The following is a 24,905-nucleotide window of genomic DNA, read 5'->3' as shown; positions in this document are numbered from 1 at the left end:
GGTAACACCCCTATTTCAGGGTCTCTATAATCTACAATACAAGATCAGATTCCAATTTCATATTATTAGCATTTTGCTTGTTTGCATTTTGGTTAAACACTACTCTGCGAGATTCATATTAAAACTACGGTCTGGACTTGTCGTGCTACCTTCGACAAATTTTTTCTAGTTGTTCAAGCTTATCAAGAATCCTTACATTTTCTTAAATTGTCACAAACTTTCGCTTTTTCTTTCCATCTTCAAACTTTAGATGAAACACCGTTTCTAGATGTCACAATATTTCATCAGCTTTCATATTTAGAATAAATTAAAACTGAGGAGTGGTGATATCTGATATATACGTACACACTTATATAGCTATATGTTTATAGTACGGGGTGTGAGAACTTGAGCAGTCACTGATGCTGAAAGGATGAAAGTGTCATTGTTTATTAGCAATAACAAAGCCGAAACTTAGCATTACGATTAATTTCCAAATATTTTCGTGTTGAAAGCAAGAAATTCGCTTTAGCTTCAAACTTTGTTGCTCCCGAAAAACTCGCGTTATAACCATTTCGCGTAAGTCGGATCGCGTTGTAGCGGGAGTCGATTGTACTATTTTCCTAAATTAGTTTTAGTGTTAGTTTCAAAAAAAGCAATAGGGACCATTCTAAAGAAAATTCGACAATTTGTCCTCCATGTCGCAGCTCTACATTTTATTTCATAAATAACATTAAAAAAAAAACTTAGAAATCATACATACATGTGATTTCTTAGACATTTCTTTTTTCTTTATCAAACATTTTCAAATTAAATATAGAGCTGTCATTTGCAGAATAAATAGTCTGCCTCTTCGTGGAATGGCCTGAAACTAAAAAAATTCCGAAACGTTACTGATTATTTCCGTGGGACATTTCAGGATTTCACAGGTTTCACAGGTTATCCACTTTCTGAGAATATCAAGTACCTTTGTCAAAAAGCTTCCTGAATTGCTACAAGTTGCACGAATGCAGGCTTCTTTCTGTTGTGAAAACTGTTTTTAGCTACCAGTATACAGATTAACTAAGCGTATTCAATAAATGTATCGGTTTCAGTTTGATTACGGACTCCCCAGATTGACTAAGCTCCCATGAGAGCGAATAAGTCTCTGAACTCCATAGCTTTGCAAGAATCGCAGGAGAGCTAGATTCATGGTACTTGCTTGCAATTCTGTCTTGGCTTTGAACATGATTGCACTTATACTTTCGGAGCTTTTTAGGCAAAGCAAAAAGGTGTCAAGCGCTTTCTTGATGATATGATACTTGCAGAAATTTGGAACATCAGCTGCCCATTATTTTCCAGGAATGTTTCTGAATTGTTTTCACAGTTAATAAGGAACAAGCAAAACAAAAATCCTTAAGTTTTTTCTTACCGTTGGAAATTTTAACTTAGGTAGCTTCAGTAGCAAATAACCCGTAATGACACCAATGCAATAGGGACCAAAGTACGTGAAAGTTTTGATGTGGATGTTTTCTATGATCCTGTAGACGTTTCTGCAAATGAAAACATACACGCATGTGAACCTTCTTTATCCTTCAAATTTAGCATTTATTTCATCCATTTTTGCTGATATAGTTCAAATGTGTAAATAGGCTTTTTAATAAACATGGAAGATTTATTCTCAACTTTGCTGTTGAGAAGTAATCGAACTTACTCAGTACTTGCTGTTGATAGCAGTATTGCAGGATCGTAACCCCTGACGTATGTTAGAACTCCAATTGTTAGAGAGCCAGCCAGTGACAGAACGAAACACACAGCGAAACCAACGTACGGATTGCTAAATTAGAAAAAAAAATAATAATTTGAATTTGACATCTTGAATTCAAATTATGTTTTTCGCAATCACGAGTGTGTGTATGTAGGCGTGTGTGTTTGTGTGTGGGGGTATGTGTGTTTGTGTGTGGGGGTATGTGTGTGTAGGCATGTGTGTTTGTGTCTGTGTGCTGGCATAAGTGTGTGGGTGGTTGTGTGTATGAATGTGTGTGCGTGGGGGCGGGGTATGTGTATGTGTGTAGGCATATGTGTTTGTGTCTGTGTGCAGGCATGAATGTGTGGGTAGTTGTGTGTATGTGTAGGTGTCTGTATATATGCGTGTATGCATGTGTAGGTGTATGTGTGTGTAGTTATGTATGTATGCGCGTGTGTGTAGGACATGGATGCAACCTGGAGACGGCTTTCGCTATAGGAGCAGCATCATGAGGAGCCGGTCGACGGTGATGGTGCGGAGGGTGGCGGTGGGAAAATAAAATGATAGGACATCAAAACAGCCAAGTGAGAACAATAAACAATCGTGATTGCTCAAAAAAAAAAAAAAAAAAACCAATGCATTAAGTTTAAGAGATGAAATCTTGAAATATTTTGTTCGTTAATTATTGAATCTTGCCTCGAAATCTGTCCCTCTCAAAAATATTTATTTCTCTAAATTGTTCATTTCGTTTCGTTTTCAGTTCATTGGGCGAAGGGAAAAGAGAATGTGAAACGGGAACTAAAATTCATGTTGTACAAAATTATCTGGCCTGTGATGCTCACTTATGCTTCAGAAACCTGGGATGTGACCAGGGACATGCACGGGGTGGGGGGGAGATAAAGGACACCTGCTGGCCAGGGCCCGAGTCTGTAGGGGGTCGGTGATTTTTAAAATTAATGGTGAAATGTATGTAGGGACGTAGGGGTAAACAATATGGAGGGGGGGACCGTAAACGTCAATTGTGACGGGATCCAAAATTTCTGTTCACGACTCTGGATGTGACAAAATCACTGAAAATTCGGCTAGCTATCCGAGAGAAAGGTTTTGAGAAAATATCTAGGTTCAGTGAACATCTATGGTATATGTACTGAATGCATAGATACAAGTAGTTATCAAAATAACGGAAACACTCTGTGACAAAAGTGTTGGGAATCGCTACTCTGCCATAAATGTTCTGTTGATAAAGGTGCCTTCTGACTCTAATCACTCACACTGATGAATCCAGATGGTTATTGAGTTCTCTGGTCATTTTTGCTGATATCGTTCGCTTTTCAGACATTACAATCGTCTTCAATACCGTCGGTTTCTTTTACTAAGCTTCTCTTTCCGTCCACTATTTTGCTTTGCCGAGCTTGTCTTACCGCGCTGCGTGTATGCTGACATGCCTTTCCGATTCCGATTCCGAGACACACTGACTACAACTGTGTTTATGTCGAGGACTGCATACTTAGTGCCTTGCCTCCATTATTTTTTTTATACCGATAGATGGCAGCACCATCACCGGATCGAACAGTTAATGAGAATTTAGAACTAAACCAGGAGCTAATAGCTACCTGGTGCTAGCACCCCCCGAGGTATCGTTTCACTTGGAGGACATTGAGACCACGAGCATATTTAACGTCGCCCAGTCCCCTTTAATGACGACGGTGGGTCTTCGACCATCGAGGTTCGAACGCAGGACCCTCCGGCCCCAAATCCGACACTCTACCGATCGGGCTACCACCGCCCTGTCATGCCTTTAGATACTGTAATTCTAGAGACACCAAAAAGGTGAGATGTTTCAGTTACACTTGCTTCAGCTAGACGCGCTCCAACAATTTGGCCTCTTTTAGAATTTGAGACGTCCGATATTTCACGCGCTTGAAAAAAATCCAAGACGTCCAGAACTTCAGTTAATCCACCATATACTACCAGAATATGTACACTGCTATTTACAAAAAAAAAAATATATACATTTGAATTTTTGGCATCTTGAATTCAAATTATGTTTTTTGCAATCACGAGCGTGTGTATGCGCGTGTGCTTGTGTAAGCGCATATGTGTGTGTTTGTGCATGCGCATGTGTGTGGGTGCGTGTGTGTGTGAGTGTATGTATGCATGTGTGTGAGTGAGTGTTGTGTACGCGCCGAGTTAACACGCGCCACGTTACGAGTGTTTTGTACGTGAATGTAGGCGTTCGTGTGTATGTATGCATGTGTGCTTGTGTCTGTGTGCAGGCATGAGTGTATGTGTGTATGTGTAGGTGTGTGTAGGTGCGTGTGTGCGTGTGTAGGTGTGTGTATGTATGCTTGTGTGTGTAGGATCAGGGCCCGATTAAGATATCACGCAGCCCTAGGCCATATGCTTTTTTGGAGACCCCTGTGCTGTCAATCCTTACAATTTTAGCCATTGGGGAAAACAGTTTTAGCTATTGGTTAAAAGAAATGAGCCATTTGGGGGCCCCTTAAAAAGTGGGGCCCCTAGGCCATGGCCTAGGTGGCCTATTCAGTAATCAGGCCCTGTGTAGGATATGGACGCAACCTGGACACTTTTCGCAAGAGGAGCAGCATCGTGAGGCGGCCGGTCGACGGTGATGCTGCAGAGGGTGCTGGCGGGAAAATAAAATCAGCGTAACATCAAAAACAGCCAAATGCAATAAACAATCGTGATTGCTCAAAAAAAAAAAAAAAAAAATTACAGGTGTTTCCATTACTTTGATACAATTATGAGCAGCACAAGCTGTACTATGAGATAGATATTAATTACTTATGTAAACAAACCGCATTAAATTTTCCGCACACATTTGTAGTATGGATTCTTCGCACAATGTTTACCCGTATTTGAGACAAAGTGCGAATATAGAAGGGCAGGGTGATATAAGGACATGGAATTTCTTCGATGAAAGAAAATGAATAACTACCATGTTTAATATATACTTCTTAAACATTTTTAAATATTTTTTCTTACCTGTACAACGGTATAAGAATCAGCAGTGCAATTATGTGCAACTGCATATCAGCAGATATGTACCAGGAATGCTGCATGCACTGGAAAAAAAATAGTAAAGAGGAAATGTTGAGAAGTTAATTGTTATAAAAACAAATAAGTACTGCATTTTTACTATAATTAAATGAGAGTGCTGAAAGGTTATGAGCAGCTTCATTTATTTATATTATTTATTTTCTTCTAACTTACATTATTTTGAGCAAAACACGAAGAAGCTGTTTAAAGACTATAAAGTTCTAAAAATGCGAAGTTTCCAAATGGGTTTTCGTGCCCAATGTAATCACGTGCCGAGTTGATCACCGAAACATTCATTATGCTGGTACCCCCCTCCCCTCAGTCTCTTTTTATGATGAAGATCTTTTGGATTTGCCTTTGCGTAAATTATAGTAAGGCGCCATTCATTAATTTCGTAAGGGTCAAGAGGGGGAGGGAGAGTTGTAAAAATCTCTACGTGCGCGTATTTTTTTTCTTTGGGGGGGGGGTCAAACCCATTCTTACGCAATATTTTTCAAGTCGTTTTATACTAGAAATCGCGCGGTCAAGTGGTTTGGCAGGGATCACATTTCATTTGCGTCTGGAAGATAAAAAATATATTAGGAGGAGCTGTTTTTTATTTGTTTTACAAAGAATGAACAGTGTAAAATTTAATAAAAGTATCCCACTATGTATGGCATGTTTTATTTCTAATTAGTATCGTATCATATATAAAAAAATGTCAAAAAAAACATTCAGTCTAGTTTCCAACTTTTTAGTAAATATTTCGTCACACAAAAGAGTTAATAATAGTGAATTTAATAACGTTTCCAATGATATAAGATTCGTTATTTTATTATTTTAAAAAACGAAATGGAATCTTACTTAAGAATAAGGGGGCAGGGTTTGAAAAATCTTACATACCCTTACATGGGGGTGGGGGTCAAATTGCCAAAATCATCCTTACATAATTAATGAATTACCCCCTAACCCTATATATAAAGAAAGTTTCTTTCGGATCAACCTGTTTTGAAAGACTAGATTATCTGAGCAAAAAAAGATAACAAGTGGCTTACTATTTCTTTAATTGGCGTCCAGTTGTTGATAAAGAGGAGATTTCGCCACCAATATCGATGGCAGTTAGTCACTTCAACTCCAGGCAGCTCAGGCCAAAATGGTCCAGATGCAATCCATGGCAAGAAAAATATGGCACCGAGAAGCAACAGCAAAGAAGGATACAATCTGTAAAACATAAGTCAGTGCTGCAAAAACAGTGATCCACAACCCGCGGTCCGTAGGATGCTTGCGGGCGGCTGTGTAGGTTTCAATGACCCGCCAAACAATTTAAATTCAACAGTTCAACACATTTTTTCCATATTGACTGGCTTTACGATAACTACTAGTGCATCGAATGGAGCTTATTGCGTTTCAATAAAATACGATTTACAGGGGAAATTAATTTTTTTTTTTTGACTTTTGAATTTTACTCATTGTGTATTGAAAAAGATCAATTTCCAGCAATCAGACCCTCTGCTTTGTTCATAATATCCTTTTGGGCAGCACTTATATCAGATAGGAGCTATTCTCAAAAATGAAGAAAATGAAGTCAAAACTGATGAACCGTGTTTCTCACATCTCGAGAACTCTCTTCGAATCAAGGGCGCCCATATAAAGGGGCAAGGGGGGTTCGACCCCCCCCCCTTAGAAATTAGAACTTGCATGCTTTTTGTACTTTTTTCTTTGCAAAACTGTAAAAACATTTCTTCTCCAGCCATTAATGAATAAGTTATTAAAAATGCCAAATTTTAATGACTCTAATCTGCCCTGAAGTGTGCTTTCATAGGGAAAATATCCTGCTGAACCATGGTTAAAATATCTGAGCCCCGCTTCACAATTTTTCATATGGGCACCCATGCTTCGAATTGCTTATTTGCGCATAAAAGCCAATGTTGACAGATTAGTGAGAGAAAAAACGTCAGATTTCTCATTAAACTAAAAAAAAAAACACCTTTTTGATTATTTTAATTTAGTTTTGTGTTTTGTAACACGATACGTAACAAGATACGTATCGTGTTACAAAACAATAAACAAATTGTAACAAGATACGACATTTTTTCTTCTTTTTTTTATATATATCCTAATTTGCTATTTTCATTACACTAAGAGTTAAGTACAGTAGAACTTGTTTGTAACGAGCACGAAGGGACCATGATATTTGCTCGCTATAACTGAATGTTCGTAAAAAACGTGTTCGTGAAATCATAAAAATTTATGTATGCTTGCTTTGTTATTTTTATATAGGGTGTTCCGTTTTAACGTGCAAGACCTTTATTTTCGCTACCGTTAGTCCAAAATATATACCTCCAATTGCAAAAATGTTCAAAATCAGATGTAGAGTTAAGATATTGAAAGTTCGAATCAAAAATAAAAATGAGCCAAAATATACAAAATTTAACTTTTTATACGGGCCCCAGGTCCCCTAACTAATATTTAGAGAAATAATCTCCATCGAAAACTATTACTGACACGAAAAACCTGACAGTTGTGCGACCAAAACTGAAGGAGTTATTCGAGTTTAAAGTTTTGAGGGAGCATACAAAAGATGAGACTGGAACTTATCTTCCTTTCAGAAGAATGTCAGGCTATCGAAGTAAATAAAATAAGTATTATATTTTTCATTGCTATTCCAAAATAAAAGCAAATGTTATGCCGTAATACGCAAAAATACACCAAAAAACCTCGAACAATTTGAAAAATCACACTATACAAATACAAATACAAAAGTGACGACCAGCAACAGGCTCTGGCCCCAGCTAGACTGGTCCTAATCAATTTACAATCCCCAGTGAAGATCAATGGCCCTCTTAAAACTGTCTACTCCTTTGCTCATTACCACCTCTTCCGGTAAGCTGTTCCAAGGTTCCACTACCCTGCTATAATAATAATTTTTCCTAATATCCATGTTAGCCTGAGATTTAAATAGCTTAAAACAATGACCCCTTGTCCTGTTTTCAGTGCTAAACTTTACCCCGTAACATCTTTCGTTTTAATAAATTTAAACAGCTGAATCATGTCCCCTCGGTCTCTTCTTTGCTCAAGACTATACATTTTTAGCCTTCTAATCCTGGAATCATAATCTAAGTGGAAAAATCCACTTATTAGCCTTGTAGCCCGCCTTTGAACCCTTTCCAATACATTAATGTCTTTCTTAAGATAAGGAGACCAAAACTGAACAGCATACTCCAAATGGGGTCTTACCAAACTTCTATATAAGGGCAGAAGAACTTCTTTAGATTTATTTGAAACAGATCTATTGATAAACCCAAGCATCTTATTGGCTTTGTATGCACACACATAATTTTAAATCCTTGTTAACCGCTATATTTTCCCCCAAAAGGTGTTATGGTGTTATGGCGGGTACCAAAAGGTGTTAAGGCGGAGGGGGGGATAAAATCATAGGAATTCAAAACAATCAAGTAAGAACAATAAGCAATGTGATTGCTTAAAAAAAAAAAAAAAAAAATCAGTTACTGCCCTTTATACGTATGACATAAAGGGAAATGCTTTATTTTGACAAGGCTGAACTAGATCCAGTAGCTTAACTGTTTCACTGGTAAAACTGTCATTTCAGGGGACTGAAGAAACGAAAAAGTGGCCAACAATGAACGGTATCTACCGGAGTTTAGGGTTACAATTTCAGCAATCAATATATCATCAAACAGGCAATGGCTTCGTTCAAATGTAGAAGCAATTCTCACTCATAATACCTTGACAGACGATTTTCTAGTTTACAAAGATTATCCAAGCAAACAAAAATGCATCAGTTTAGTAAACTTGTAAATTATAATGTACGCCTAACTCCATTTAAAACAAGAATTTATACTTACCTCATAAATCTTCGTACTGTATATAGGAATATGTTGAGTTTTCCGCCAGTCTTATTCATGTACTTGATAGTTGTGTGTGTAGTTAGCAACCCACTGTTTAGGAATAAAATTTCAGTGTTATTCCTTGATTTTCAACATAAATTTCGGCATAGTTCTGCACTGAAATTTTTAATCAAAAAGTTTCGCTAACAATTTTATAAAATAATATTTTTGAAAAGCAAGCAGTAATTTGCAGCCATTTGGATGCGAGTTAATTTCACGGAGAGTTTACTAAATTAACTAATGATATTTTATAATCTTATTGGCTATTGCTAATAGATAAGGAGGTAGAAGTTCGTGGAGTTCCGCTTATAGTAAACAAAAATTTTCCTTTGCAGTTTTTTTGTGAAAATTTATTTTCCATAAATATTAGTTGCACGAAAATCACGACACCTATAACATTGACTCAAATATCACTTTTTCACCCTCCCCGTCATTTTAGGAATCCTTTCGTATAATGAACAACGGTTTAAAACAATAAAAATATAACGACAAAAAGTTCGAAAAATGTTTAAAATCAATATTTTCATATTGATTTTAAACATTCGAAAAAAAAAAGTCACATACCCTAAACGCGGTCTACTTTGGTCCTAGGGTCCTCTTTTGGGCCCAAATGGAGAAAAAGATACAACGGCCTCTGCCAACCTTCAGGAGTAATTTTTTCAACATATTTTGACAGATTCCACTAAAGAGCATCCCCAAGCACTCAGTTATACCAAGCAGTTCTACAGCTCTGCTCAAGAAGCAACACTAGTGAAAAGGGTAAAAATACTTGGAAACAAACTGATCAGTATTCAAAAATTAAATTTAGAGATCTTTAGATGTGTAAAACAAGTTTCCACAGCTTGGAAGTATGAATAGTTACAAAATTATTTAAAAAAAAAGAAAAATTCCAAAATCTGAGCCAAAGTAGCTCGCGTTTACGGTACTCTGATATCGAACGAAATAGGTTTTCATTGTGATATTTATGTCTAATTACCATGCGTGTTTTATTAAAATATATGTTTCAAGTAGATTTAACATGTTCAGTACCATGACTATCACCGGCTTCACATAAACAAAGGGATAAAAGATTTCTCACACCGCTGAACATTCTAAGTCATCGGAAGATTTTATTTTTCTGCATCAGATGAAGCTCGTTCCCATTTTCTTAACTAATTAGTACAACAAATGTAAGCATTTCGAATTTAGTTAACATCTTAGGCTAAACTCAATTCAAGCACGAAGCTACTGAGTAAAACGTTACTAGAGCCACGAATTTGAAAACCAAACTTACTTTTCAAACTTAAAACGGACGTTTTTCTAAGCTCAGGAGCCCTTATCAGCTTAGCTGTGAAATTTGGTACGAGTTAGTTTGGATCCTGGGGAAGGGTTTCTTCTTCTTCTTCTTCTTTTTCTTTATTTTTCCTCCTTCTTTTTTTTTTCTTTTTTTTTTTTCTACGAACGAAAACTTTCGTTTTAAAATGAAAACTTTTTTTTTAAAACGAAACTGATTTTTTCATCAAGTTCTTATTTTCTTCTCATGAGAGCAGGATTTTAATATTGTTCGAATTATAATGAGCTCTTTACTTAAATTATATTTTCAGCTGCAAGAGGGGCGGGATTTTCATTTTGTTTTATTCGTAACGCATCTTTCAATCTGATTAATCCTAAATAGACTCATTGCGTTTTTTTTTTTTTTTTTTTTTTTGAACCAAAATTATTTTAATGATTTTCTTATAATCAATTGGATGAAATTAACCTTCGGTTATATTTGAGTATTTAATCAACTCAAAGTCACAGGAACTCTCTGTAACATAATTCGACTGCAAGTCCTTAGAAAACAGAAAATAATCTATGTCGGTGTCTTAGTCTGTAGTGTACTTGTCATAGAGATTTTGGCTAGAAATTGTTCAAAACATTATCTGATATTATAACCCTCACAGTCTACTTACCTCAGAAAAATGAATGATGATACAGAGAGCCATCCATTTAAAATCACTTCGAATTCCAAATCATTAAACCAATCACTAGCAACGCTGGTTTTACCTAAAAGTATTGAAGAGGATACAAATTGAAACTCCAAAGGCAAGTTGAAACATAGTTAAAGCTTTTTGCAAGATTACCGCAGGTGTTCAGGTAAATATAATTATAGCAATAAATGTAGCAAACTATTTCAGAATGAGAAATCTTTCGAATTTCAATTTATAGAAAACCAACATTCTCACATACATTATTTTTCAAAAGTGTTTTTCATTTTTTCTCGCCAAAACTCACTCAATACTTTATCAAACTTTGTAAGTAAAGCATCGTTTCAAAGATTTTTTTTCACCGCTTTCGGCAGAAAATAAAGAGATAGTTCACATTTTAGTGGTTTTGTCAAAAAAACCTATTTTGTTTTTTATTGCGCGTTGCTTGAAGGCATAGCATCCTAAAATGTCGACACATTGGCTCTGAGCCAAAAAATACCATTTTAATGACTTATTTTCTTCAGCAGAATTCTTACACAAATTTCCATTGATAAGCAACCTAAACTCATTTCAGGATTCTGAGCTAGTTCTGTTGTTAAAATGAGGAAACAAGACATTAATTTTAACACGTTAAATCATAGTGTAACTTGTTAAAAATATTTTAACAAAAAAGAGGCATCACTTTCAACTCTTTTTTTTTTGCTTTATTACGCATTGCTTTAATGTATAGCATCTCGAGATTTAGACCCATTAGCCCATTGTTAAGAGTGTCCTGCTAATAACGTAAAAGCCATGCGATCTGTTCTCCAACGGGTTAGACAATATAGCTTTTGAATGACTAATTTTCCTCTGCTAAATCCTGACCAAAATTTCCATTAATGTATAATTTTAACTCATTGGAGGCAGGATTTTAAACCTCAATTGAGTTGTTGCATTGAAATCAGAAGAAAAAAAAACTTAATTTTAACGTGGTAAATCATAGTACATTATTTATCAAATGTGTTTTTCGTGGGTACGCCCGAACTTCCATAATACTTAATCAAGCTTCAAAAGTAAGACATCATTTCAAAGATTTGTTCACCGCTACTAATGCAAAAATAATCAAACAAATCACTTTTTTTTGTTGATTTTTTAAAAATTAGTACTTAAAAAACTGGGATTTTGAATTTCTGCAGTTGTGCACGAAATGTTTCGCTCGAACCAGCTAATAATCAATTATTCTTCATAGATAAGAAATGCAAGCGTACGTCTTATTAAAACTTAAGTTATACATATTTAATTTACTAAATTAATTTTGAATTTTTAGAAATCAAAAGATGCAAATCGATTCGCTTAAGTTAACAATTATGTGGTTAATACTTACGTAAGGCTTGGAAGTTTATCCAAACATAAGTGTGACCAAGGATGACCCAAGTCATACTGAGAGCTCGAATTCCATGCAAACTCTTCATCTCATCTGTACTACTCTCTGTTGAACACAACTTTTTCATATTCGTTGTGAGAGAGAATGCCAACAGAATGCGCCGCAGAGAACCTTAAGAGAGAATCAAAAAAAAAAAGAAAAAGAAGAAAATACATACAGTCGAATCTTGATAACTCGAAGTTTACAACTCGAATAGTTCTTTATTTCGAAGCTTTCATCGGGTCCCTAACTCTCGAGACTGTTGTGGAAACTTCCAATTACTCGAACTACCAATTACTCGAACGGTTTAGCCAATCCCTTGGGATTTAGAGTTATCGAGAGTTGACTGTATATGACCATGACCAGAGATGTGGCGAAAGGTGGATAAGGGGGTTAACTCCCCCCCCCCATGAAGAAGAAAAATTTATAACTCTACAGAGCAATCAAAATTTTCTTTTCGAAGAAATACAATTTCTGTATGTGTCTAACGCTCTACCTGTATATCTAATTATCTATTAGTTTATACATCATTTATCTATCTATTCATCCATCTCTCTAAACATACATTATCTATTTATATCTATATCTATATATCTATTTATATATATCGTAACATATACTGTCTTTCTGCGTGGGTGCAAAAATAAATGACCCCGCACCCCCTCCATTCAAATTTTCTAACTACTCCACTGGTCATAACATTCAATTAACAGCGCAGTACTTTAAAAAACGTGTTCAATCTGTTACTCAGGGGTGCCCATCCTCCCCTAGTTCAATGGCGCAAATCCCCCCCCCCCCACCCCATAAATTTTCAACCCTCCTTCCCTTTTTTATTTTTGATTTTTTAGCTCTCTTTTTTAATTTAATTACTTTTTAAAAATATATTTTAATTATTCATTTATTTATTATTATCATTATTACTTTATCAGAAAAGTCCTGACTTTGAATGACACACACACATACAAACTAAGTAAATAAACGAAGTACAAGTAAACAAAGTAAAATAAATAATTTAAATTAAAAATAAATCAATAAATAAATTTAAATAGATAAGTAAAAAACTTAAAAAACTTGCCCTCCTCCCAAATTTTGGTGGCGCAACTTGCGCTATAATCCCCCCCTGTGGGCACCCCTGCTGCTACGCCACACCTACGACTCGTGCTCCAATATGGCCAAGCTAATCAATGTGATTCGTTGCTAAGCCTACATTGTCGTGAGAAGGTAAAGCGTAGTATCTGCAGAAAACGAGGTTTTGAGGAATTTGAAGAAGCATATTTTGGATTCCATGCAAACAAATGGGAAATGTCGATAATTTTCGTTTTTTTCATGCTTTATTTTCAACTTAAACCAAATAAGTAAGCTTGTATAATAAAGCCAACGTACAATAGATGACAAAAATGCAAAAAAAAAAAGAAAAAAAAGAAAAAAGAAAAATTAATTTGAATTTTGACACCTTGAATTCAAATTATGTTTTTCGCAATCACGAGTGTGTGTATGTAGGCGTGTGTGTTTGTGTGTGGGGGTATGTGTGTTTGTGTGTAGGGGGTATGTGTATGTAGGCATGTGTGTTTGTGTCTGTGTGCTGGCATAAGTGTGTGGGTAGTTGTGTCTATGAATGTGTGTGTGGGAGGTTATGTGTTTGTTTGTGTAGGCATATGTGTTTGTGTCTGTGTGCGGGCATGAATGTGTGTATGTTGTGGTGTGTGTGTATGTGTATGTGTTTGTGTATGTGTGTGTAGGTGTAATTGTGTGTGTATGTGTGCGTGTGTAGTTGTGTATGTATACGCGTGTGTGTAGGACATGGATGCTACCTCGTGAGGAGCCGGTCGACGGTGATGGTGCGGAGGGTGGCGGTGGGAAAATAAAATATAGGACGCCAAAAACGGTCAAATGAAAGCAATAAGCAATCGTGATTGCTCAAAAAAAAAAAAAAAAAAAAGTGGAAAAGATACAGTTTCTGTGCTTTATCTTCCCATGGCAGTATATAACCAAAGTATCAGGACACTTTCAAAAACTAGTATGTTGTGGCCATCACGAAACTTTCTTCTATATTTTTCTTTTTTTTTTCTGATCCCTCCCCATGCTTGACGAGGAAGCAATATTCCCAACAAAAACAAAATTACACATGCAAAAACTTGACGACTATCCCAATGTCTGAATTATTGCAAAAGCAAAGAAGAGAGCGAAAATTGAAAGTTATTTTAAAAGCCTTGCGTGAATTAATTACAAATATTTTATTTGTTAACAAACATAAGATGGCAACAGTTAAAAATTTTAAATCATTGAGATAATATTTCCGATCATTTCCATTCAATTAAAATCATGAGAAATACGCAGACGACAATCTATTACGATTTATCTTTCTTATTGTTGCATTAATAAAGCTATTTTTATTCAAAAAAAAAAAAAAAAATCAACACCTCTTGGAGCGATTGGCGTCAAAATTGAACCAAAGCCTGTTTACATATGGGTTCACATATATTCCAAATTTCAACCAGAACGTAGCATTACTTCTTGAGATAGGGCACTCACAATGGAAAAAAAGAACGGGCGATTGCGCTACCCCCTTTTTAGCTGTTGACACCAAAATAAAATCAGCTCTTATACCCACTAAGGACTACTTGCCGATAAATTTTTCTTTCATTCCGTTCATTATTTCTTGAGATACAGCAGTCACAATTGACGACAAAAAACGTTCTATAGCTCAACCCCCGTTTGAGTTATTGACATCAAAATTGAATCAGCACCTGCTCCAGTTAGGGGCAACATATGGACCAAATTTTGTTTGATTCCGCCAGTTACTTCCTGAGGAATAGCAAGCACGCGTAACTCAAAAAACGTCCCATTGCTCCACCCCCCTTGGAGGAATTCGCGCCAAAAACCAATGGGCACAAGTTCACATAGGGGCACATATGTGTACCAAATTTCGTTCGATTTCATACGGTAGTTTTTGCTGTAGAGCGGCCACAAAAAACTGGTCACACACAGACGTGACACACACACACACATACACACACAGACAGACAGACATTTTCCAAAAATAGTCGAAATGGACTCAGCATAACTCAAAACGTTCGAATCCGTCAAAATTCGAAATTCGAAAATTTACACGAATCCAATAAAACTTTCTTCTATATATTAGATATAGAAGAAAGTAATAAGATATTAAGTATTCTGTAAATATTGTCACATAAAAAGGTATGCTTTTGCATGTTCCAACAAAAATTGAATCACTCATTCATTTAAGGAACCAGCCACAAATTCAAGAAACAAAAAAAAAAAAACAAAAAAAAAAAAAAAAGATTTTTGATTATCGTAAATAGTTGAGAATAAGCTAAAAATTTCAGTAATAAATTTACATAAGAATTGACACCGAAAACTAATGATATAAATAATTCACATGGGGGCACAATTGTGAACCAAATTTCGTTCGATTTCATGCAGTAGTTTTTGCGAGAGAGCAGCCGCAAAAAAACGGCTCACATACGTACAAACAGACAGCCATAGTTCAAAACGGACTTAACACACCTAAAAACGTGCAAAAGCTTCGAAATTCGACTTTTACAAATTCCATACGAAAAAAACTTCTTCTGATTGATGTTTTTTGATGTTCACTTATTAATATAATGATATTATTCTATGTTATGTAATTGACTATAGAAATGAAGAATTTTGAAAAGAATAACAAGTTTTCCATTTCAATATTTGAATTTTCTGAATTTTTCTTCCAGAATAAACTAATTGAGTAAAGCTGACCATTTACTGTATTTGAATTTTAAATCAGAATCAGTTTCGCTGAGCAACAAAGAATTGAACTCCGTAATGCGAATCAATTGTTATGCATTCAGTGATGCATTAAGTATTTAACGTTACTTATCGTTTCGTTGCTATTTATGATGAAACAAATGTTTCAAAATGCTTTATGCATTGTTAATCATTGACGAACGTTTGTCAACATCGTATATTTTTGCAAGATGAGATTTTTTAATAGGTTATTAAAAATAAAAGATGACTTCGTTTTATTTTTAATATAGACTGAATGAAGTTTCAAATAATGCTAAAATTAAACAGATGATGATATGAAAGGGTAATGTTCTTACGAAATCCTGGCAATGGATATGCTTAGATTTTATTTAAATGTCACTTTTACACGTTTGTATTTGAAAATGAATTAAACGAGAACACATAACTGTGTGTGTGTAAAATTTCCCTTTAGAATATTTAGTTTAGTTGATGCAAAATACGAGAAAATGGTTTTAAAACGTTTCAAAAGATTGCCATTTCAGGGAGATACCAATGGTTGATTTTGAATAAGGAATGTTTGAAATTACAGAACTTAATTTACTGCTCCAACGAACAGCAGTGGGTTCAAGTGTTATACCGATACTGCTTTTGTTTTTTGAGCAATCACGAATAGCTTATTATCTTCGCTTGACCAAAGTGGGTGTTGCTCTGATTTTTCAGATTACCATGACAACACGGTTGTTTTCAATATTTATTTAGAGAGCAGAATTTTCATCGTCATAGTTACAAATCAGTGGCGGCTCGTAGGAGGAGATAGAGGGGGGCCTAGGCCCCCTCACTTTTTTCAAGCAATAATTTGTTTCTTTTTTTATTTATTTTCCTTTTTTTGTGCGTAAGTGCTTAAAATTAAAAAAAAAAAGGATTGTACCGTATTTTCCTGTGTATAATCCACGAATTATCTGCTAAAATTAATGAGGTGTGGACTATACGCTACCGCAGATTATCCGTTTTTTTTTTCCTCCTCAACACCAACTTAATGAACCTCAATATTTACAGCAGGATTCGCCAAGGCCGTTAACCTGCCTGTATGCTGTTTATTTTACATAGCTTGAATGTTCTTCTTATGCGATTCAGGATATGTAAAATAAACAACATACAGTGAAGGGAGAAGTCTTCATTTGCATAAGATTAGACAGTTTGCTCCTTTCTTGACTCTTTGTCTTCAAGTAATTAGCGTACTATAATGACAATTTACAGAAGAAATTATTATTTTTTAGGTTTTTTTTTAAATACTAGTTTTGAATATACCTTAAAAGTTAATACTTCTTCATGTTTTAATTTAGCTGCTAAAATTGTATGCTAAATCAAAATTTCACTTTTTTTGCATCACATTATCCGCGGATTATACAAACATTTTTTCTTCTTCAGGCCGGTTTTAGAACTTCGATTTTGAAAAAAATCCAGGGGAGAGCTCCAGAACCCCGTCCCGTTGAAATCTTCCAAGTTTGTCTACAATTGCGTTTTTGGAACTGCGATTTGGAAAAATTGGAATCGATTTCTTTTTAAGATAAATAAATACCTTTGTGCTGAACAGTAAAGTAAGACAAAACAACGTTAGAAGAAGCACAAATTTGTAAATTACAGCAGACACGTGTTTCGGCGTTACAGGGAACGCCTTTTTCTTTTGTCGGATGTCTTTTCATCCATAAGCTCATTATTTTTTGCATTGAAAAAGGCGTTCCCTGTAACGCCGAAACACGTGTCTGCTGTAATTTACAAATTTGTGCTTCTTCTAACGTTGTTTTGTCTTACTTTCGATTTCTCTTTATTAAAAAAAAAAAAAGAAAGAAAGAAAGAAAGAAACGATCGGAGAGAGTCCTGGAGCTTCATCCCTTACCCTAACGTCTATCAATATCGCCTATATAACCGCGTTTTAATTCTTCAATCTACAAATTTCCGCGGAGTCCCCTGGTACCGTTCTTTCCTTTAACGTTACCAAAGACCAAATAAAATTGCGTTTTTAAATTGAATCGGTTTTAAATTCAAGTTTCAAAATTGAGGGATTTGATGAGCAAATCAAATCAATCAAATTGATGAGATTTTTTTCCTATTATACTCCCCTTTGCAGGTAGCACTAGTTTATAACGTGTTGGACAAAAGTTGCGTAGTATATTTTGCCATTTTCTTTGATAAAACCAAATTATAAAGGAGATTAAAATACTTTCACAAGAAAATTGAGAAGCTATTGTTAGAAAATGACATCTACGCCTTGAACTGTATTACTTTCTTAATCCATGACCCGTGAAAAGATTAAAAAGGAAAATGGGAGAACTTCGCTCTATTTTTAAAAAAGTATAGCTACTGTTTGCTCCTTCTAGTTCAAATGTAAATCTGCTATCATTCGCCATAATTTTCTGATTTAAATATTTCTCTCATTTCTTTGGAGCTATTAAATGAAATCAACATTGCATGCTTATGATGCAATTAAACAAACCACTTATTTCGACACATACCATGTCTTTCTGCAACAGAATAATTATCCTGCTTATCTTCAAAAGACCATCGTAGTGCTTCGGCTGAAATCGGCCAAAATATAAGAAAAAGTGGTTTCGATAAGCGTAAATGGGAGGAAAGGATTCGTTTGATGAAATCTTACTAATATTATATATGCGAAAGTTTGTCTGTATGGATGTATGGATGTATGGATGTTTGTTACTCTTTCACGCAAAAACTACCGAACGGATTTTTATGAAACTTTACAATAATATAGCTTATGCATCAGAATAACACATAGGGTAGTTTTCGTCCCGTTAAGGGGGGCAAAACCCCCTTAGGGGGGCAATAAAACACAATTTTTGTATAAATTCTCTAATATTGGGATGAAAAAATACTTGCACATATTTACATTATATGTCCATCGAAAGCTCTGATTTTTCTGCTGAAGATGGCACCTGTCCGAAATTTCTAAGTAGAATAAAAAACGAGTTATGAGCTTTTTAGATCCATGTTCGAAGGCTTTCCTCAACTCAATACAGTATTTAGTGTATCATCTCAACTCCCTGTCGATAGCGACAATTGTTGTATTGTTGACTTTCTTTGCTTTTCGTGATTGTTCAAGGCTTTTCTCAAGTCAAATCTTGAAGTAAGATTTTTGCACAAGATTGGCAAATAATACCTAATTTCGCTGATGATTTTTCATTTAAACGGAACTTTAATGTAATTAATGGTTATTATTATTATTTATGCTGATTGAACACTTACTCATTATCCAAACAACCAGCAGATCGCCAAAATTTTGCAGAAAGATTTCCGTAGCTGATGCATTTGGCAGTTTTTTCAACGTTGCTGTTTTTGAAGCCGAAGACTACGTAATAATGTTTCTCAGCTTTCACCATGTAAACAAAATATCGCTAATCAAAGAATTTTCAAAAGACTTTTTTTTACTGTGTTAAATAATCCAGCAACTAAATTAGGCAAATCCATAAACAGCAGAAAAACTTCCATTAATTTTCCTTTTTGCACAATTTCAAACAATCACCAAATTTTATTACTTATTTTGGTAACATTTCGGATGAAACTGTTTAGCGCCATTTTATGGTGACCAAAAATATCTCAGCATCTGGCGACGATATCTCTGTAACGAAAATTAATATCATAACGTTTTACAAAGTAAGGAAAGAATGGGGGAGCATCATCGAAGGTACCCCGAAACGACTTTCGCAAATTCGGTAAAATCGCACCAAGAGCCACAATGATTGAAATTTCCCGAAATAACTAAAGCAAGTATAAGGGGATTACGAGCGCAGCTACTTTTTTTTAATCACTTCGTACTTCATTAGCCATACAGAGAAGGTTTTAGACTCCATGTTAAAAAAAAAAAAGTATCAACAGATTAATCTTTTTAAATATGAGAAGATTAATTTCATGTTTTTTAAATTTGTATGTGCTTAAATATAGTGCTTTCGTTTCTAAATCAATACTACTTTGTTCTTTATACTTATTGCTATTTTAGTTTTATGGGTAAGGAAGAAATTCGATTTTTAATCACGTCAAAAAGATGTGTTTTAAATTCTTTCACTTAAAACAGAAAACAAAAGCAAGTAACGATTTTTTCTAATAATTATTACTGACCCAGGCAACGCCGGGTATTTTTGCTATGAGAAATAATAATCTTTATACATAAATGACAACTTCTGTATGTGCGTATGTATGTATGTATGTCCGGGGTAATCTTCAAAACTACTGGACCGATTTTAACCATTTTTTCACCATAAATAGCTACATTATCAGGGATCACAACTTAGGCAAAATTTATTCCTAAAAAACTTAATTTAAAAACGTTATGATGGAAAACAGTAAATGTCATGTAATTTCCCCATTAAATGATTAAATATAAAAACCATTGTTACGAAAATTCGTTGCCTAACAACAGCAATATTAAAAGTAATCATAAGGAAAATTTTGAATCAAGGCTTCTCTGGAGCAAACATGAGTTAAACTCATTTAAACAGTTGGGAACTACTTTTTGCACACTTAAGGAAACATAGTAGAGAGCTTTCTTTTTTTTCTTTTGGTGTGTGTGTACTATTCAATTAAATAAAGCGCACGGTTTTTTTTAGTGATCTTTGTTTTTGTTAGTTCATATTTTGGAAATTCTTCAAATTTTTATATGCTTCAATTTGTGCTTTCTTTTTTAAATGAATACGCGTTCGTTTTTTATACTTATTATTATTTTACTTTTATGGGTAAGGAAGAAGCTCGATTTTTAATCACGTCAAAGCGGTGTGTTTTGAGTTCTTTCAGTTAAAACAGAAAACGAAAAAAAGTAGCGATTGTTTCTCACAATTATTACTGACCCAGGCAACGCCGGGTATTTTTGCTTGTTAATTATATAGCGCTGCATGATTTTGTTATTTCTCTCTTCAAAACTGAGTTTCGCTTCACCCAGTAGATTTCAACAACATTCAGAAGAATTATAAACTGTAAACATTTATTTATATACACGTAGCTATTTACAAAACATTACAAATCACAATACGTCAAAATACTATTATTTCTTCTTAACATGGTGAATTCCATTGATTCAACCAAATATAAAATCCGACTCCAATCATAAATTCTACAACATTCCAAAGATATTAATTTAAAACTCAAAATATTTCTTACTGTTGCCACACGGGCAAAAATGTGCAAAGATAAACTTTTAAAAGATGGGAAATTAAAACAAAGGCTTTGCCACAGATTTTTCTTGAATGTATATGAGCTCTTAAAAAGTCAAACTTCAATTTATGGGTTTCCTTCTCTTCTCATTCTCAATTTTAGCTATTTCGGATTCCGTTGCTGATTCCCCTGCTTTTAAACTGAAGCATAGTTATGGCAAGATCTTTTTCTATGGCGCGATGAGACTCTGGAATTGTGATTTTTATGCTTAATGGGTTTGTTTCCTTCAGTCAAAAGTACTACTTTTAGTCACTGAATTTGATAGAATAAGCAAAATAAATAAATAAATAATAACATTGGAGCGAAAAAAAACTTTCATTTTCCGAACGCTTCATTTCTAATTAATTTTTTTAAATGTCCGATTTCGAAAGCAAGGCGTGGTTTTTATGACGTCACAAATGATGTACTTTGGCGCATCTGTCTACCACTTTTCCACGTTATGATAATCAAGAAGCGAATGAAATATTGCGCTCTACGCTTGCTATCAGCCCTATCGTTGCCAGTACACGTGAGTAAAGAAGCGAATTATATATTGTGCTCTTTGAATGGCATTTCATCATTTGGGATGTCATCGGCAGAAACGTAAACAATAAAAGCGCGCCGATTAAAATATTTTTTTAAATATTAAACTTAGTCAAATTTTTAAGAAATGGTCAGATCCTATGTTTTTCAGAAAAAAATACTTTTAAAATTTTGGAAACGACCCCATTCTGTATACCTCAAAGACGGACTACGTAAGTCACATAATCAATACTTTTCAGGAGAGCGTAAAAACGCTTGTCTATTCGTGCCCAGGCTGGGACTCGCGCTCTTATAACACTAGAAAATTATTACAAAGAACATGCTTTTATCGACATACGTTGTTATGACTCAATGCAGAACAAAATTCCTAATAGAGTAGAGAAATAAACAGAAAATCGTCAAATTTTTGGACTTAAGTTAGTCTGGGTACAAAATTTTGGATGCCTATTTGCATTCAGTGTTGCAACCTGTGCCTCACATGCTATTTGTACGTTTTAGTTCACCATTTGGCAAGCTCACCGCTCCCCCTCCCCTTTTTTTGAGAGTGTTTCTTTTGAGCTGGAGTGAGTTTGCTACTAAAAATATTGCAAATTCTTACTGTCTTTCGTGCTGATCCCATTCGCCAATCTTCTCTTTATATTCCACTCGGTGATTGTTCCTCCTATCACGAGTAATAAAAGCAGACTCAATAGAACCCTAAAAGTTAAACAAGATACAAGTGTGAAAAACTCAAAAATAATGGAAGTAAAAAAAAAGTAAAAATGAAGCAAGAAGATGGACACAAAATAATTGAAAAGAAAAAAAGTGAACAAATGAAAGCAAGAAAAAAAAATAAATAAATAATACTTGAATTTTTGGCATCTTGAATTCAAATTAAGTTTTTCGTAATCACGAGCGTGTGTGACATGTGTGTATTTACGCGCGCGTTTGTATGTATCTACGCGCGTGAGTGTGTATGTCCGTGCGTGTGTGTATGCCCCTGCGTGTGTGTGCTAGCGTTCGTGTGTCTATATGCGTTCTTGTGTGCGAGTATGTGTGTGTGTACGCGCGTGTGTGCAGGCGTATGTGTGTGTGTGTATGTAGGCGTGTGTGGGTGTGTGTACGCGTGTGTATAGGATATGGACGCAAACTAGAGACTTTGCTCGCTAGAGGATCAGCATCGGGAGGGGTCGGTCGACGGTGATGCTGCATAGAAAGGTGGGGGGGGGGGAATCAAAAGACATCATTCAACAGTCAAATGAAAGCAATAAGAAATTCCTGATTGCTCAAAAAGTAAATGCAGGGGATAAAACCAAACCATGAAATCGTATTTTTAAAAGCGAATAAATTAAAATAAAAATTCAAGGCAAAAGTTTCGCCCGAAGAAAATGTGAACAAATTAACCACTAAAGAAATTTACAATTAATGCATACCTACTTCTACCATAGTAACAACCATATTAACCGGTCTTTTGACCGGTTAGTGGCATGCTCAGAGTTAAACGGAAAGGAGAAACGAACAAAATGAACTACAGTTCGAAAATAAAGCTTATAATAGGAAAACAATTCTTGTGTTTGATTGAGATTAAAGTAGAATAAAAAGTAGGGGAATATGGGGAAAAATGAAGTAGTTAAAACGACAGAGCTTTTTTAAGACGAACAAATTGGAAATTTGTTTTGAAAATTACAGTACATAAAGAACGAACATTGTATTTTGTAATAAAACTTGCACTGAAACAGTATTTTTTATTTTTGGCAGTAAATTTGCGCCTTCAGGAAAAAGTGGAAAAATTTCCCTTTTTGTCAATAAGTGATAAACAAAATATTTTTCTAATGAAATATTTCCTATTTATTAAAATATTTTTAATCAAGTGAATCAGTAAATAAAAGATTTAATGAAAAAATGAAAAAATACTGAAACAATAAACGTAAAATTAAATAAATAAATTTATTAATATATGAAGAAAAATAAATGAGTTAGTAAAAGAAGTGAATGACTAAAAAACTGAGCGAATGAATGAATAAATAAGTAAATTACTAAACTAAGGAATGAAAATAAATGTATTAATAAATGTATATGTAAATGATTGAGTGAGTAACCAAAATAAACTATTTTATTTTGCCCTATCCACTTCGCCCCGCATGTACTTGACTAATTGTACAAAATATTTAAAATATAAATAAGCTTAATATGAACTAAATAAATACTTTACCGAATATTAGAAAGTCTCAATTAATATTTAAAATGTTAATAACAGGAACTTTATCGTTTTATAATCACAAAAATAAATTTTAACTTACAGCAAAGTATTACAATATGAGTATCAAATTTTGAAAATTGCCTGTATCATCATATGCTTTAATCTTTGGTATTATTTTCTCTGACTGGAATAGACTACATATGCTACTATATAGTAAAAATATTATCAGATAGTTGGCGCTAAAAGCAGAGTAAATATTTCACCATTTCACTATTCCCCGTTTTTTCACTTTGTCTCACATTCCCCTACTTTATAAAAAAAAAAAATAATTAGAATATGAGTTTGAAATGGAGTATTTGTATGCAAACAAATCAGATTATCATAGTAATGCACAAAGTAAAAAGAAAATAAAATGACAGAAAACAAGTTGAGAGAGTTTTTGGTTTTCTTTCATATGTTTTGATAAATGTTTAAAAATTCAAATAAAACCGCACATTTTGTAAGAGAAATACGAAATTTAAATCAGATAAATTTGATGAATGTTAAAGAGCTTGGTTTTTTGGTTTCAAGATAAATGCGTTACCACTGAACTACAAATAGAATATCATTAATGAAAAAAACCGAGAAAGCATCATAAAAAAAAAGAAAATTCCATACTTTGTTATTCAGATCTAATTCGTAAGTGATTAGAAAAATACTGCTAAAAAGAAATTCCATAACTGCTTAACATAAAGATTCGTGCAAAAGAAACTATAATTACAACAGAGGAAAATTTAAAAAAGAATGTGTTTTACTCACAACACTATCACGTGCATTGGTTTAACAACAATCTCCTCGTACACGTGACATTTCGATACACGAATGTTGTAGTTCAAAGGCTTCACAACTGAAAATACATGAATTTTAGAAACTAAATTTTTCAATAAGAGTAAATTAAAAAAAAAAAAAAAGAAAGAAAAAGAAAAGGAAAAAAAACGTTATAAATGCACAAAGTTTTTTAAAAAAAAAGTTGTACACACGTTGTTTCGAGGTTACAAGGGACCACTTTTGCAATGCAAAGAAAAGAAGAACAAAGGAACATGAAATACACCGCTAGCTCAGTCATTTCCAGCCGAAGACTGCAGTCTCGTGCTTATTAGTACTCATCAGCCCTGCATAGGAAAGTGACTGAGCTGGACATGGAAAACTCTTAAGGAAGCCAAGAGTGCCAAACAAACTGGTAACTAATATAGAATTAGCA

General features: G+C 34.4%; 1 protein-coding gene across 1 annotated transcript in view; it reads right to left on the bottom strand.

The window, feature by feature from the left end:
• Nucleotides 1–24,905, bottom strand: part of LOC129228657 (nose resistant to fluoxetine protein 6-like) — a 62,017-nt gene that overhangs the window by 19,431 nt on the left and 17,681 nt on the right. The window contains exons 5-13 of the mRNA XM_054863341.1: nucleotides 24,464–24,551; nucleotides 22,085–22,182; nucleotides 11,962–12,132; nucleotides 10,584–10,677; nucleotides 8,611–8,703; nucleotides 5,800–5,965; nucleotides 4,712–4,791; nucleotides 1,673–1,795; nucleotides 1,391–1,511 (exon numbers count right to left, since the gene is read on the bottom strand). Coding sequence (XP_054719316.1) covers nucleotides 1,391–1,511; nucleotides 1,673–1,795; nucleotides 4,712–4,791; nucleotides 5,800–5,965; nucleotides 8,611–8,703; nucleotides 10,584–10,677; nucleotides 11,962–12,132; nucleotides 22,085–22,182; nucleotides 24,464–24,551 — 1,034 coding nt within the window. The remainder of the gene's footprint in view (nucleotides 1–1,390; nucleotides 1,512–1,672; nucleotides 1,796–4,711; nucleotides 4,792–5,799; nucleotides 5,966–8,610; nucleotides 8,704–10,583; nucleotides 10,678–11,961; nucleotides 12,133–22,084; nucleotides 22,183–24,463; nucleotides 24,552–24,905) is intronic.

Source organism: Uloborus diversus, chromosome 8 (assembly GCF_026930045.1).
Source record: "Uloborus diversus isolate 005 chromosome 8, Udiv.v.3.1, whole genome shotgun sequence".
Lineage (NCBI taxonomy): Eukaryota > Metazoa > Arthropoda > Arachnida > Araneae > Uloboridae > Uloborus > Uloborus diversus.
Note: the sequence above shows the minus strand (reverse complement) of the source record. Positions and strands in the feature narration are given on the sequence as shown.